Source organism: Taudactylus pleione, unplaced genomic scaffold (genome assembly GCF_031769625.1).
Source record: "Taudactylus pleione unplaced genomic scaffold, aTauple2 ptg000018l, whole genome shotgun sequence".
Taxonomy (NCBI): domain Eukaryota; kingdom Metazoa; phylum Chordata; class Amphibia; order Anura; family Myobatrachidae; genus Taudactylus; species Taudactylus pleione.
Genome location: NW_028284420.1, coordinates 20,653,480 through 20,670,227, shown reverse-complemented (window position 1 = coordinate 20,670,227; position 16,748 = coordinate 20,653,480). Strand labels below are relative to the sequence as shown.

The 16,748-nt window shown below is 44.6% G+C and overlaps 1 protein-coding gene across 1 annotated transcript in view; it reads left to right on the top strand.

The window, feature by feature from the left end:
• The first annotated feature begins 5,242 nt into the window (after window positions 1-5,242).
• Window positions 5,243-16,748, top strand: part of KCNQ2 (potassium voltage-gated channel subfamily Q member 2) — a 136,039-nt gene continuing 124,533 nt past the window's right edge. Inside the window, 1 exon segment of the mRNA XM_088442846.1 lies at window positions 5,243-5,686. Within this exon segment, the coding sequence (XP_088298972.1) occupies window positions 5,388-5,686 (299 nt within the window). The 5' untranslated portion in view covers window positions 5,243-5,387.

The window sequence follows — 16,748 nt, the reverse complement described above, 5'->3', positions numbered from 1 at the left end:
TGGCCTATCCACGGCTCCAAGGGTATTTACCAAAATTATGGCTGACATGGCAGCCCACCTCTGGAGTCAGGGTATCTGGCTCCTGCCATATCTGGATGACCTCCTCTTATTGGCAAGTTCCCCAGAAGTGCTTCACTACCACCTGCAACTGACAATTGCTTGTCTACAAACACCGGGTGGTTAATCATTTGGATAAAGTACTCCCTAATTCCCTCACAGAGGATGGTTCATTTGGGAGCCCTCCTGGACTCTCACCAGCAGAGAATCTTTCTAACTCCAGAAAAAATCTCCACACTGCAGCTGCGTATATGCAGATGTCTCCACAGTTGCCGGATGACAGTCCACTCGGTGATGCAGGTTCTGGGATCAATAGTGTCCACATTCAACATGGTGGAATATGCTCAGTTCCATTCCAGGCCCCTGCAGGGGCTGATCCTCTCCAGGTGGAACGGATTACCCCACCGGATCAGAGCTCAGACGATGGTACTCTCACCGGAGGTGCGTCTGCCCACCTCTTGGTGGCTACAGACATCTCATCTAACCAAGGGTCGCTCCTTTTGGATCCCGGACTGGATACTCCTAACAACGGACACCAGTCTCCTGGGATGGGACGCACTCCTTTCAAGGCCAATGGACAATGGTGGAGGCATCCCTGCCCATCAAGATATTGGAACTTTGGGCTGTGTACAGGACCCTCATGAGGGCAAAGAACATTCTTCATGGAAAACCCGTGCAAGTTCAGTCCGATAGCACCACCACAGTGGCTTACATCAACCATCAGGGAGGCAATCGAAGTCGGGCAGCAATGACAGAAGAATCACACATTCTGACATGGGCAGAATCTCATCTCCTGGCACCATTTTGGCAGTGTTCATTCTGGGAGCTCTCAATTGGGAAGCGGACTTCCTCAGCCGTCACGACGTGCATCCAGGGGAATGGTCTCTTCACCAAGAGGTGTTTCAACTTCTAGTGGATAAATGGGGTCTCCCATAGGTAGACCTCATGGCCTCCCGACACAATCACATGTTACCAGTGTCTGGGTCCAGCACAAGAAATGCCGAAGCAAGCCTGGTGGAAGCTCTGTCAGTAAAATGGACCTTCCGGTTTGCATACCTATTTCCTCCAGTCTCTCTGCTTCCTCGAGTTCTTCGGAAGTTCAAACAAGACGGAGGCACTGTCCTGCTGGTGGCCCCAGCTTGGCACAGATGTCATTGGTACTCAGATCTTCGGAGTCTCTCCATCAACACTCTGTTTCTGCTGCCTCAACGTCCGGACCTGTTGTCTCAGGGTCCTTACCCTTACCCACACCTGGATCATCTGTCTTTGACGGCGTGGCTCTTGAGACATCCCTCCTAAAATCAAGGGGTTCTCTAGCTCGGTCATCAACACGATACTTAGAACGCATAAGCCTGCCTCCACCAGGATCTACCACAGAGTGTGGCATATTTATTTCCAGTGGTGTCGTACAAGAGATTATGACCCTCAGGTGTTTTAGATTTCCAGAATACTGGCATTCCTTCAAGCTGGATTGGACCTCAGTCTACGTCTGGCCTTGTTAAAGGTGCATGCCTCTGCACTGTCAGTGTGTTTCCAACGTTAAATTGCTCCTCTTCCGGATATCCGCACCTTCATACATGGTGTCCTCCAGATTCAACCTCCCTTTGTCCCACTAGTGGCTCCTTGGGATTTGGCAATAGTTCTTCGAGCCCTCCAGGGTCCTCCATTTAAACCACTGGAGTCAGTGGATCTGAAGTGGTTAACAGCTAAGACTAATTTTCTTCTGGCCATTGCATCTGCCAGAAGAGTGTCAGAATTGGGAGCGCTCTCCTGTCGTCCTCCATTTCTGATATTTCACCAGGACAGGGCGGTGCTTCATACTCGCCCTGAGTTCCTTCCTAAGTTGGTTTTTAGTTTCCATATTAATCAGGAAATTATAGTACCGGCTTTTCTGTCTCCAGACCTCTCGGCAGGAGAAGCCTCATTGGATGTGGTCCATGCCCTCAGGATTTATGTAGACCGTACCAGTTCTCTTCGGAAATCAGACTCCTAGTTTGTGCTCTGTGGATTTCACAAGAAGGGATGGCCAGCCAATAAGCAAAATTTGGCTAAATGGCTTCGTATGACTATCTCAGAAGCTTACACACATGCAGGCCTGCCTGTTCCGTCTTCTGTTAAGGCTCATTCTACTCGGTCTTTGGGTCCCTTGTGGGCTGCTCACCACGGTGCCTCGGCTATTCAGCTTTGTAAGGCGGCCACATGGTCTTCTGTCCAGACCTTTCTAAGGTTCTATGCATTTGATACCTTTGCCTCTCAGGATGCTTCCTTTGGGCGCCGGATTCTCCTCTCAGCACAGGAGCGTCTCCACCCTTAAAAGGACTGCTTTGGGACATCCCCAAGGTCTCCCTGTGGAGCCTATGGACCCTGAAGAAGAAAATGAGAGTTATGGTAAGAACCTACTTTTGTTAACTCTCTTTCTTCGAAGTCCATAGGGTCCACAAGGCACTTACCCATGACGCAACTGGCTTCATATGGGCGATTTGCTGGTCACCGATTTCCCCTCCTTTTCTGTGAGAGTGTTTCTTGAGTGTACCAGTCTTCCTTCTCTCTTATCCTCCTCCGGCCTTTGGCTTATTACAAACTGAGGTGCCTCTGGCTCTGGGGCAGGGTATAGGGAGGGTGGACCGAGTGCATCCTGGGAGCTAAAGCTTTAACTGCGTGGTGCCCGGATTGTTCCCATCACCTACACCCCCAAGGTCTCCCTGTGGACCCTATGGACTTCGAAGAAAGAGAGTTAACAAAGGTAAGTTCTTACCATAACTCTGATTTTTGGAGACTTTAATGCAATTAATAATGAGTAGGCACCTTAGAATTAGAAACAAATCCAACTAATTAGTGTACACCTACACCTTGATAAACATATTCTGTTATTCAAAGGGCACAATTTATTTATTTATTTATTTATTTGCATGCAGGGAAAATACTGGCAACTCTTCAGAACTCACCCTTTTCCCTGAAGCACAACTTGGTCTTCTAGCTGGATTTACTCCTCTCAATGAGGGCCCCAGTGTGTACTAAACAAATTCATTAATTTTTAAGCAAAGTTGAGTTCATAATTTCCTGTACCCATTTCTTGCAATGGTCAAATGTATTAGCAGCAGGGGCAGCAGTATGGGAGACCTAGGGCGCCAGCACTGAAGTGGCACGTCTTCCATCACCCACAATATATTCAACCCACTTAGGGCTGTAAATATGGGGGATAGGGGGGCACTAAATTATAAATTGCCTCCGGGCGTCTGGGATGAACTTACGCCACAGATTAGCAGTAATAAACTTGTTTTAATTCATGGAGAGCAGAAACGTACAGTACCTCGCAAAAGTATTCACCCCCCTTGGCTTTTTACCTTTTTTGTTACATTACAACCTGTAATTTATTTTTTTTATCTGAATTTTATGTGATGGATCTGTACAAAATAGTCTAATTTAGTGAAGTGAAATGAGAAAGATATATATAAAAAAGAATCTTTAGAAATGCTATGAAGCCCCACAAAAGTTCTGGCGCAACCAATTACCTTCAGAAGTCACATAATTAGTGAAATGAAGTCCACCTGTGTGAAATTTAAGTGTCACATGATCTGTCAGTATAAACACACCTTTTCTGAAAGGCCCCAGAGGCTGCAACACCACTAAGCAAGAAGCATCACACCATGAAGACCAAGGAGCTCTCCAAACAAGTCAGGGACAAAGTTGTTGAGAAGTACAATTCTGGGTTGTGTTATAAAAAAATATCCAAATCTTTGATGATCCCCCGAAGCACCATCAAATCCATCATCATCAAATGCAAACATGGTACCACAACAAACCTGCCAAGAGATGGCCGCCCACCAAAACTCACAGACCGGGCAAGGAGGGCATTAATCAGAGAGGCAGCACAGAGACCAAAGATAACCCAGAAGGAGCTGCAGAGTTCCACAGCAGAGACTGGTGTATCTGTGCATGTGACCACAATAAGCCGTACACTCCATAGAGCTGGGCTTTATGGAAGAGTGGCCAGAAAAAAGCCATTACTTAGTAATGAAAATAAGAAGACACAATTTCAGTTTGCCAAAAGGCATGTGGGCGACTCCCCAAATGCGTGCAGGAAGGTGCTCTGGTCAGATAAGACTAAAATGTACCTTTTCGGCCACCAAGGAAAACGCTAAGTCTGGCGCAAACCCAACACATCCCATCACCCCAAGAACACCATCCCCACATTGAAACATGGTGGTGGCAGCATCATGCTGTGGGGATGTTTTTCAGCAGCAGGGACTGGGAAACTGATTTGAGTCTAGAGAAAGATGGATGGTGCTAAATACAGGGGTATTTCTTGAGCAAAACCTATTTCAGTCTGCCTGTGATTTGAGACTGGGACAGAGGTTCACCTTCCAGCAGGAAAATGACCGAAGCATACTGCTAAAGCAACACTCTAGTGGTTTAAGGGGAAACATTTAAATGTGTTGGAATGGCCAAGTCAGAGCCCAGATCTCAATCCAATTGAGAATCTGTGGTCAGACTTGAAGATTGCTGTTCACAAGCGGAAACCATCCAACATGAAGGAGCTGGAGCAGTTTTGCCTTGAGGAATGGGCAAAAATCCCAGGGGTAAGATGTGGCAAGCTCATAGAGACTTATCCAAAGCGACTTGCAGCTGTAATTGCCGCAAAAGGTGGCTCGACAAAATGCTGACTTTAGGGGGGTGAATAGTTATGCACGCTGAAGTTTTCTGTTATGTTGTCCTAAATGTTGTTTGATTCACAATATAAAAAAAAACAACTTCACAGTTGTAGGCATGTTCTGTGAATGAAATGATGCACACCTTCAAACAATCCGTTTTAATTCCAGGTTGTGAGGCAACAAAACATGAAAAATGCAAAGGGGGGTGAATACGTTTGCAAGGCACTGTATTTAAAATGTAACACATTAAAAGTGAAATGCAGAACAATGGGTTAGCTAAAACAAATCATATTATCTTTACTGTATCTTATAGTAAGGCTATCCAGCATCATCATCATTACCTGACTAGTTGTTGCTGTGTGCTTAGTGATCTTCCATTCCTGCATCCCAAACATGACTGACAGGTTGCACCGAACAGCAGTCTCTAGTTTCTGCAGCAGCTATAAGTAGTTGGAGCAAACAGTTAAAAAGGGGGAAAGTGGGTGTGGCCTCCGGGTGTGGGAGGAGCCTGGGCGCCAGGGACCGGATTGCAGACATTCTGCGATCAGCATCAGCAGCTTCCAATACAATTTCCATTGTTGATCCCCCTCTAGCAGCCGCAGCCATGAGCTCCCCTCCCGCAGAGACCCCACCGGCCGCTGCCCGCAGCCATGAGCCCCGGTGAGACCACCACACACCATGGTGCAGAAATCCCGCAATGGAGGGGTCTACCCCGGCCCCGCCGGAGAGAAGAAGCTGAAAGTGGGCTTTGTGGGGCTGGACCCCGGAGCCCCGGAATGCAGCAGGGACGGGGCTCTCCTCATTGACGGCTCGGATCACACCACGAAGAGGAGCAGCATCCTCCACAAGCCCCGCTCTGTGGTAGCCGGTACCGGGAAGCCCCCCAAGCGAAACGCCTTTTACCGCAAGCTGCAAAATTTCCTGTACAATGTGCTGGAGAGACCCCGGGGCTGGACATTCATTTACCATGCATACGTGTAAGTAACCTCCTGGGGGGCACAGAGTCAGCGGGTCACAGCACAGTGATGGCACCTTTTGTTGGGTGCAGACAGGAGTCACTACATAAAGGGGTGCACAGTGGGGACACATCTGGCTGGACTGCCATGTAGTATCTGATGTGTCAGATAAATAGTGGGGTGAACTGAACAATTGGGCTATGCTACAGTATAGGATAGGTCTGTTATATAAAGTGGTGTTGCTTTATTAAGGAAATTCAGATTCCTTAATTGGCCTTCATAATATACCTATTTTATATGTCATACCAATTTCTTTATATGTCATACCTATTTGTGCCTACACTGCCTGAATACTACCATTACCTGGAGGCCCTGAGGCTAGACATGCATATGCTGGGTTCTTATGTTATGACAGTTTTAGAAGGAAAAACTATTTTGTAGCTTAGTCAGTATCTTTTTAATGTGAGTACAATTTGGGGTACACTTCAGAAACCCACACGTGTGCGTTTAATTTAATGTGCATCTTCTTTCCCATTTGTGGATTATATTACCCAAGTGGTGTCCAGTAGTAAAGTATTACTGTACCTATATCAGCAACAAGACAGACAAGATGGAGATCACTATACAATTGGGGAACAGTTCAGAGATACCCAAAGCTGCACCACATTGCCATGCCAAGTGGCGTATTTCCGAGTTGACTGCACTAGTTGGGTACGCTATAAATGACATGAGGCTTATCATTCATAGATTTTGTGCTTACAGTAGGTATGTATAAAGGACAGTACAGTATAGAGGGAGACTTGGATGATTTCAGTGTTATCTGCAAGTGATCTGTAGTCCCACAGACCAGGTGTGTGTGTGTGTATGTATGTATGTATGTATATATATATATATATATATATATATATATATACACATATATACAGAGCCGTAACTAGACTTTTTGGTGCCCTGTGCCAGAAAGAGCATTGGCGCCCCCCTCATTTTTGAAAGGGACATAATGCACCCAAAAAAGGGCCATGGTTTCATGGGGAAGGGCCAGGGAAGAGATAGGAGAGGCCAGGAGATGCTGGGGAGGAAATAATATGAAAATACTAGCCAGAGTGATAATAAACAGAAATTTGACAGGCCCAAACAGCGCCCCCTAACCTGTGGTGCCCTGTGCGATGGCACCGGCCGCACTACCCTAGCTACGGCCCTGTGTGTGTGTGTGTGTGTGTGTGTATATATATATAAAAATCTCTTGTTGTAAGTGGATATGTCTGTCAGTTTGTAAAATGCTTATGTATGAAAATAACACTGTGGAACATTGTGGAGTGTGGACACTAAGGGGTACATTTACTAAAGTGAGTTTTTAGAAGTAAGTTTTAGAAGAGATGTTGCACATAGCAACCAATCAGATTCTAGCTATTATCTTGTAGAAGGTGCTAATTAAATGTTAAGTAGAATCTAATTAGTTGCTATGGGCAACATCTCTTCTAAAACTCACTTGTAAAAACTCTCACTTTAGTAAATTTCCCCCTAACGGTACTACTATTTGTATTTAGATAATAGAAGTGAGGGTACAGTGTAAGTAATCCAAGGGCCTTATTGTTTATATAACACTAATAAGAACATGCCATAGGTGAGTGCTGTGATTATGTTGGTTTGTTTACCGTGTGCAATCCAGGATTTATGAGGCCTGTATGCTCATATATCATTTTAGTGCAGATTTCATGTATGAGTATGAGAGTAGACAATTATAAAGCAGCGTTTTGTTATAGTATACAATTGGGGATGTCTTCAAGATGGTGTCACTCATGGTTCAGAGGCTCTTTGGGGATATGATAATAACTTGTATGAATATTTGAGGACCTTGTTTTAACATGCTGATGTCTTGCGTGACAGCCTTGGCTGAAGTCAATCGTCCACCTACACACAGATGTTCGATGACGGCTCCTTTGTGTATGCCTTCATATTAGAGCTTGAGAGTGGGGTTTTAGTACAGTCCAGTAATATATCAATATTTAATGTATCGCATAACCCTGTCTGTTCTGGTCTGTGAGGATATATCCCTTTTATGATGTCCTGCTCACAAATGTTATTTTCTAATAGGTGTAAAGTGTATGTACCCCAGAGAGTTTCTGCAGCATTGACTGTAAATGCTACATGCCATTCCTGTTAGTGCATAGATCCTTATAGATCTCTTCATAGTGTACTGCAGTATATAGTAAGCCGGTATTATGCAGCACATTTCCTATAATTAATCTATATAATTGACTGTCTCTTGACAACCTCACCACACCCCAGGATGCCGTCCTGGTCTTGTCTATACTGAAGAAATGATTCTCCAGGCAAAACCGCACTCCAATGCCAATACTGGGCAATTTCTATAATATAGCTGTGTTGCGTATCTGAAGATGTCCCATATCATTCTGCATGTGATGCAATTCGTACAATCATGGTCCAGTGCCTGAGCAGAGCTGCTCTGCTGTCACATGTAGTGCCTAATGCCACATCAGTGATCAATCTGACTGTGCCCAGCTGCCAGCTCATGTGTTTAGATTTGTAACCAGTAGAGAGAGGGTGGAATGCATATTGTTTGTGCGTTGGCCACTCCCACCATTTCTAGACACAAAAGCAAAACCTTCCATTGAAAACATCTTGGAATGTCACAGCGTAGTCTCTTGCATGTGGCAAGATGAGCGGAAAGCTGAATGTTTTCATGTACTATAGAAAATGTGTAGAGATCATCTGTGCTAGCGAGAGAAGTGCGTAGACTAAGCCATTTCTCCGTCTATCTGACAGATTGTTGCAGAACATTATTTGCACATTTGACTCATTCATGCTATTGGAATGGCTAAGAAATTGTTCTCCCCTTATCGGTGGTTGTCTGCTTCACATGGTGGGTTTTTGTATAGTCACACATTACATTATTCCATAATCTACACGATGATCAATAGTACTGTTCATTGCAGAACATCGGTGTATGAGATGGCTCAATATACAATATTTGTATTTCCTGTGATGTGCATGGATGTGGCCATTTGTTTGGAAAACATTGTGTAAAGTGAACAATAATTCAGATGTAATGGAAAGGTGTGCTACTCCTCTCCGTACTAGGGAAATAAATGTATTGAGCTTGTCTGGATGAAACAAAGCATTGCAACTAAGGGCAGGCACAGACGTCATGTAGGTAATAATTTTGAAGGGACAGAATCTCCATAGAGACTAAAGATTTCCTGCCACCTGTTCACTGTGCAGGCAAATATTTTGTGGTCTGCACCTATATTGTGCCAACACTAGTAACCAGTGACATGCCTGTGCCTCCAGCCTCTGTGATCCTCCAAATGTTGACAGCTTGCACATCGCAGAGTTGTTGCCCTGTCGGCATTTGGAAGTACAGGCCGGAGATACTTGAATGCAGCTAAGAGCTCCGACATTTCTTATTAAATATGCAGAGGCCCTATAGCTGTATTTATTCATGCCTCAGTATTGTCACTAGTTCCTCATGAATTGATATCCTAAATAAACATTGGTTCAGGTAAAGAAGTGGCTGCTTTCATTGTGTAGGGAACAAGTACACTTAAATATACATTGGTTTTCAATATGTATCTGTAAAAGGGAAGTTGGAAAACTGCATTCCCAACAGACACAGACTGCCTGACATGATCATAATACATGTCTATTATATTCCATAAAGACATAGAACACTAGTCTCTCCAACATAACCTAACCACCTGGCATGATCGTAAAATTTCTGTCATTCCAAAGACTGACCTCTAGTCATGTACATAAGGAAATGACTACCAAAAATATTACTGTGTATCGCAATATATACTAATGTTTTGTAGCCGTTCTGGAAAACTTGCCTGTCCGGCTACATCATCCGATAAACAGCCCCTGTACGATGACGGAAAGCACTGCAAAGATTGACCTATTGAGTCTGGTAAGTCTTCTAACCACTGCGCATGTGCCAGCAGTACCTTGTGATCCAGCATCCACACACGTCACAGGTCAGATGCTGGACTCAAGGGTTGGAGCAATGGGGAAGGAGCAGGAGTATTTAGCTTCACTGCTCCTCCCGTCAGTGAGGCAACCTACAGCTCATTTCACCAACTCCAGATGGAGAAATTAAATTGAGAATCGAAACGGAAACAAGAAGTTTATTTTGTTCTCTGAATCGCTCTCCATATACTAGTGTATGGGGAAGCGATTCTTACACTAATAGGGGGCACTGCTGGAGAAATCTTAAGGTGGCCATACACGGTGAGATTCAAAAGTTGGTCAGATCAGTTGTACGATTTCCCATGAAAATTCTTCCCTTCAGATACAGGACGATTTGTATTTAAAATGCAACTATTTCACATAAGACCATACGATTTGATCAATCACATCACATAATGTGTGTCAATTCCTACACGATCAGTTGAAATCTGTCTGCAAAACCATCTGATCTGCGATCCAACTAGACGACGGCGGGGACGCGCATCGGAGTTGCAGAAGACTCAAAATACAACTATTTTCAAATGATTGGTCTGTCCAACCTGCAGAAACTGCCCAAATCGTGTGATCAATCGTCCCGTGTATGGCCAGCATAAGACTTCTCCACTGAATTCCCCTTCTTGAATACAAAAGCAGTGAAAAGCGCTGTTTTCTGAAGTGCTATGTGAAATAAGACTTTTCACTACTACATGGATGGGGTTGGGTATGATATTCCGGCTGTCAGGATTCTGCTGTTCAGAATGCCAACAGCGGCATCCCTACAGCCAGAATACAGACACCCATAAGAAGTAAAGGTAAGTCTTTTCCCTAACCTAACCCTAAACCTCCCCCCCGGTGCCTAAACCTAACCCCCCCTTCCTAGTGCCTAAATCTAACCTCCCCCTACCCGCACCCTAAACCTAAGACTCCCTACCTGGTACCTAAACCTAACCTTAACACCTAGTGCCTAAACCTAACCACCACCTCCCCGCACCCTAATCCTATCCCTACCTCCCAGTGCCTAACCCTAACTCTCCCCCTAATGCCTAAACCTAACTCCGCTACCCTACGTTACCCTCCCCGTGCACCCCGATACTTACCATTCGGGATGCTGATGGTCGGGATTCTGGTGCCGGGTTCCCGACCTGCCGGCATTTTGGCGCTGGTATTTAGACCGTCGGCATCTCGCTGTCGGGATGCCGACTACATCCCCATGAATAGACCCCTGTGCTAGCTAAATGACAGTTAGAAGTTGATTGGCTGCTTTGGGAAACTTCTCCACTTTACCTCTCTGCAAGGCTTGATGTAATACCCCGCCATGCGAGGTATTCTGTCTGACACTGTACAGCACACTAACCAAATGTGGCTGCCATTACACAGGCAGAGCACAATTTCCAGGAGCCTCTGCAGCTGCTGAAGAGGTCAGGAGCAGGTCACATGGGCAGCGTCAGGTGGTCAGACATGTGACAGTTGGTCAGGGCAGAGCTAGGGATGGCCATGTGTAGTGTTACTAGGGATGTGCAGGCTCGGATAGGTTCGAGTTTGCACGTGGAGTTCGGATTTTTCCCTCCAAAAAAACGGAACTCAGAACGAGGCAAAACGTCATCTTACATGGACGAACATCATCATTCCTGGTCTTTTGTCCAGGAATGATGATGTTCGTCCATGTAAGATGACGTTTTGCCTCGTTCTGAGTTCCGTTTTTTTGGAGGGAAAAATCCGAACTCCACGTGCAAACTCGAACCTATCCGAGCCTGCACATCCCTAAGTGTTACCATCGATGGCTACAAACTATTCAATGGATGACCTTCGATGGTTTCACCAACCGATGGTCATCCCTGTTTTATGACTGACTGGGCCAATCAGAACCTGGGGGCGGGGTTTCGTGGGTGCCGGGAAGGAGCTATGCTCCATGTCCCGGCACCTTGTAAAAAAACCCAAAACATTTGGTTATGCTTAGACATCGATGGAGGGAAACCATTTGATTCTCCCCCATCAATGGCAAAAGTATTTGACATCGGCCATAAATCATCGATATTATGAATCGACGATGGCCATCCCTAGGCAGAGTTGAGGCAACTGACCTGGAGAGCAGAGCGATGCTGTGGGAAGCCACTAAGGATGGCGTTCCTGGTGAGGCGCCTGAAGCACAGGACCGGTGTCTCTCAGTGCCCCTGTCAAAGTGTGGTCGCAGTGTGAATCCAGATGAGAGGAGAAACATTTACCTCAAAATCAGAAGCGAGGTGCTGCTAATTACCTGACAGCTCAGGTGACAGTTTCCCAGCACCCAAGGACAGACTGAGCACTATTCCGGGTTGTGCTGATTCCTATCCCAAAATAGACTGCAGAGAAGGGAAACCTCGTCCTATATGTATATAAGTTATCAGTATTGTCCATTGCAAGGAATACCCTGTACTGCGCAGACTGGTCCCCTCAAGGTGAATTGGTAAAAGAAAGGAGCCCAGGGAAGCAGCTAGTTAAACACTCCTCGTCTCCTGATCTATAGATATATACAGTGTAACAGCATAATCTACAGTGGAGACATCTAGCACTCTATAGTTGCCGAGAACTAAAAGGAAACGGGTTAAATAGAGTAACTGTATGAACACTGTCTATTGTCATCAAGGTGCCCATTTATCATTGAATATTTCAGGTAAAATCCCCGAAAACCCACGTTTTCGGGGGATTACCTCAAATACTAAGTATCCCCCATATGTATTAAGGATGGACCATAGCAGGTATCTCTGATACCTGCTGTGAACCCTCCATTCCCGCAGGCTGCTGCATCCACCATAGGTTTCTATGGGTGATGCGATGCTGCCAGATTTATCAATATCCAGAATGCGATGCATTACCGATATTGGCCCCCTCAGCTAACGTCATCTGAAGATGGTGTTAGCCGCTGTAGGCCTATGGATACACACAGCACAATTTACCTGGCGGAAGGTTCCTCCGGAACCGTCCCCGGGCAATGGTCGCCAGTCAGCAGCACCAGCACTGGCTGGCAGCTTTCCAGAGACATCGCAGGGATGGGCTCCTTTCGGAGCCCGTGTCCCTGCATGTTCCGGGTGATGCATCCGGCCGTGCAATGCGATCATCTGTGGTACTGACCTGCCCTGATCGCATTGCAAAAGCGATCATTAATAAATGGGCCCCCTAGTATCTAGTCACAGCTGCCTTATTGTAGAGATCACAAGCTTTGAATCATATGTGCACCAACGAAAGCATATTGGCCAAGTGTAGACTCTACAAGGTGGATTAATCTAGCCCGGACTAAGGGCCTGATTCAGAGTTGGGAATAGAGAGAGAGATATCACTTAACTGTGTACCTGGGCAAACCATGTTGCAATACAAGGGGTGTAAATACATACATTCTTTTGCATGTAGTGTAAATACTGGCTGCTTTTGCATGTAGCTCACAAATACTGCACAGCTTTATTATTACACTGCACTTTAGATGTCAGTTTGGACACCTCCCTCCCAAATCTAAATCTCTCTGCACATTTTAAATCTGCCCCAACTGCAGTGCAGCATGGTTTCACCAAGATGATCAGTTGAGAGAGATATCTCTCTCTATTCCCAACTCTGAATCAGGCCCTAAGGATCTTAACAATAATAGTAGTGTAGTGGACTGAGTTATGTATATTTACTGTTACGCATAGGAATAGATAGTTGCAAACTGAATTCTTCTGAAAAAGGGCAATGCGAAAGTTAATTGAAATGTTACAATGTGTTTATGTAAAATGTAGCAGAATTGGAAGAGGCATGTTGCTGTGATTGTTGCATAACATTTATGAAGGAGTTATTATGCATCATTTACTAGTGTTTTTTACCTGTGTATAAGTGGTTCCTGGTTTTCAATGAGTTCCCGCTTAATAAAGAGAACATAATTTCATTTATTGTGTCGCTTTACTGTGGTGGAATTGGAGACCACCTGCCTCTCTGCTGTAATGTGGAAAAGGAGAAGGGTATTACATTGATACATCTCTCCCATTACCTGCACAACCAACTGCATGGGTTACCTAATCAGAAGGGTTTGGTTCCCACAATCTCATTTGTAGTGACTTTACTAGTGACTTAGGGGCATATTTATTAATATATGTGATCTGCCCCCAGTAATAAGGAATCCTTATTTGCTTGAATGTATTATTACTGAGTCGCCGGGTGCCAGTCCCTGCAATCAGTAAAAGTAAAGTGACGGAATCCGTGATCACTTTCTGTTTTGGCCAGCTGCAGATGCACCGACATCCGGAGGTGCATGTGTGAGTGGGCAGTAGAGCTGCTGAAAAACTCTGCAGCGTGTAGCCCATAGGCTACAATGGACTAACGCCATCTAATGAAGACATTCCCAAGCATTCCAAGTGTTGGAATACTTGGTAAATCTGACAGCTTCACAGCCCCCATAGAAACCCATGGGGGCTGTGGCTGCTGTTTGAAATGGAGGGTCTGTAGCACATATGGAGATATCTGCTGCGGGATGCAATCGGGAAGCCGGCTGACGTAAGCCCGACAGCCAGCTTCCCGACTGCTTTATCCCGGTGAGGGTTAAATGACAGGCGTCTAAATCTAGACGCCTGTAATTTTTCAGACGATCGAAGGAATGCCGGGCGCCGATAGCGGACAGCTGCGCGGGGGGAGGGTTAGGTTTAGGGCTCCCGGGGGACTTAGGGTCAGGCACCCCCCCGGGAGGGTTAGGGTTAGGCTAGAGGGAGGGTGGGTTATCGTTAGGCACCCCAGGGGGAGGTTAGGGTTAGGTACCACCCCGGGAGACTTAGGGTTAGGCTAGGGGAAGGGGTGGGTTAGGTTTAGGCACTTAGAGGGGGTTTTAGGGTTAGGTACCCCTAAGGAGGGTTAGGGCTAGGGGGGTTAGGTTAGTAAGTACTTACCTAGGGACGATCGGGATTTCCAGCGCTGTCGGGCTGCCGCTGCCGGGATTTCTCCAGCTGTCTGCCTCACGCTGCCGGGATTCGAACTCACGGCCATGCGGCCGGCGGTATTTCATACCGCTTCCATCTGCTGCAGACCTTCTATGGTGCATTGGGGTGATACTTAATAATTGCAAGTACCTCCCAAAAAAAGGTTAGTTTTCAGGGGATAATCCTGCAAATATTATTTGATAAAAAGGCCCCTAAGAATTATTTACTCTCATAAATTTGTTAGTGAACAATTTTGAGCGCAAGTGAGATTGTTACTTTCTTTGCATTTTAGATTTAAAATGCACTCAAAGCAGTCATCTGAATGCACTTATAATGTTGTTTTTAAATAAAGTGAAATAATGTAACTGAACAAAATTTGAACACAAAGATATTACAAGGTATTTGTCTCCAGAAAAGTTCCATTGTGTGTTGTTTCCAAGCACAGCATAGAGCCAATAGGTAATTTACTTAGATCAAATACAATAAATAATAAAAGCAAATGTCTGATTGCACAGTGTGGCTTATTGTACATTCATACTTTGTTATCTAATGTATATTATTTATGTGAATATGATAGACCATCTTGAGGTTCTTTATGGCTTTAGGGGAGCTATACAATATTTAAAACAAACTTTCAAATGTAAACAAAAGTGGAATAAATAGCGCATTTTTCTTGCTAATCATGTTTACATATTTGAACACCGTTGCAATCTACATAATTTTATATTACATAGAAACACAATGCACTAAAATATACAATAATGCTCTACGCTTTGTTGAGTATCATAAGTGTTGAAAGCTTCTCCCATTAACTGAAAGAGATACAGAGGCTCTGCCGAAACGTGGGGAGTTGTTGGACAGCTCATGGTGCTGAATCTGTGCTCAGTATGAAAAATGTATCCTACAAAAAGAGATTTGTGGGTTTCTTCTTCCCTCCATGAGATACATACAAATCAGTTTAAGCAGGATATTACCCACATAGAAGATACATTGTATTCATTGATACATAGCAGTCAGTGACAGAGGAAAAAGGGGTGAACACTCACACTAAACAGAGGGGATCAGCTGAAATTATTTTCAAGATGTTCTAAATTTTGCTGAAGTCCCAATAATGTACACATCACTAAACCACACCAGGTTTCCTTTCTGAACACGTGGCCCTCCATAGCTGCAGCCCTTATGTCCCACTGCCAACTTTCCCAGCTTCCATGCGCTTCCTCATAATTGTTACCCAGCTGTTAGCAGTTCAGATTTGTTATTTTACCATTCTATTAACACAGTGAATCACTGCCAATTTTCAACTACGTATTATAAACTTGCTATGTGATTTATTTATTTTTTTAATACTGACTGCACACATGTAATAAATTTTAATCTACATTTCACAACCATTCGTTTCATCTCTAAATTGCTATTGGGCAGTGATGGGTGTCTTTTGTTGTAGAACAATGGTTTTCAACTCCAGTTCTCAAGAATCCCCAACAGGTCATGATTTGAGGATTTTTGTCTGTGGAAGCAGGTGGTATAATAACTGATCCAGCAAAATAGATTAACTGATCTGTGCATGACTACAGAAATCCACATGACCTGTTGGTGGTTCTTGAGGACTGAAAATGGGAACCACTAGTGTAGCATAGTGGTTCCCATCACATTTTCAGTCCTCAAGAACCACCAACAGGTCATGTGGATTTCTGTAGTCATGCACAGATCAGTTAATCTATTTTGCTGGGACAGTTATTATACCACCTGCTTCCACAGACAAAAATCCTCAAAACATGACCTGTTGGGTCAAAACATAGCTCCCAATGGACCTTGTTTCCTTCATCTCCTGTCAAAAACGTGAGTTGAAGGATCACCCGATGACCAAAATACAGAAATATTGAGCTGAAATATGTGAAATGTTTGCCCTAGTCTATCTTAAACAGATTGCAGTTGTTGCAGAGGGCGTTGTGCAGTGGATATGCTGGGAGTATTAACGGCTGGGTGAGGGTACTAAAATGAGGAAGCAGTAGCTATTGATCAAGCAAATGGATACATGTTAAACATATTGTGTTTTTCACTCTGTATATTATATATCTTAAAATGGATGATGTACTGTATGTCTTTAAAATGCACTCTATTGTGGTGACTGGTAATATCATAGTGACAAAGATTAGGACATCTATTCCCTGTTGTTTTTAAAAGTATTCACCCCACTTATGTCT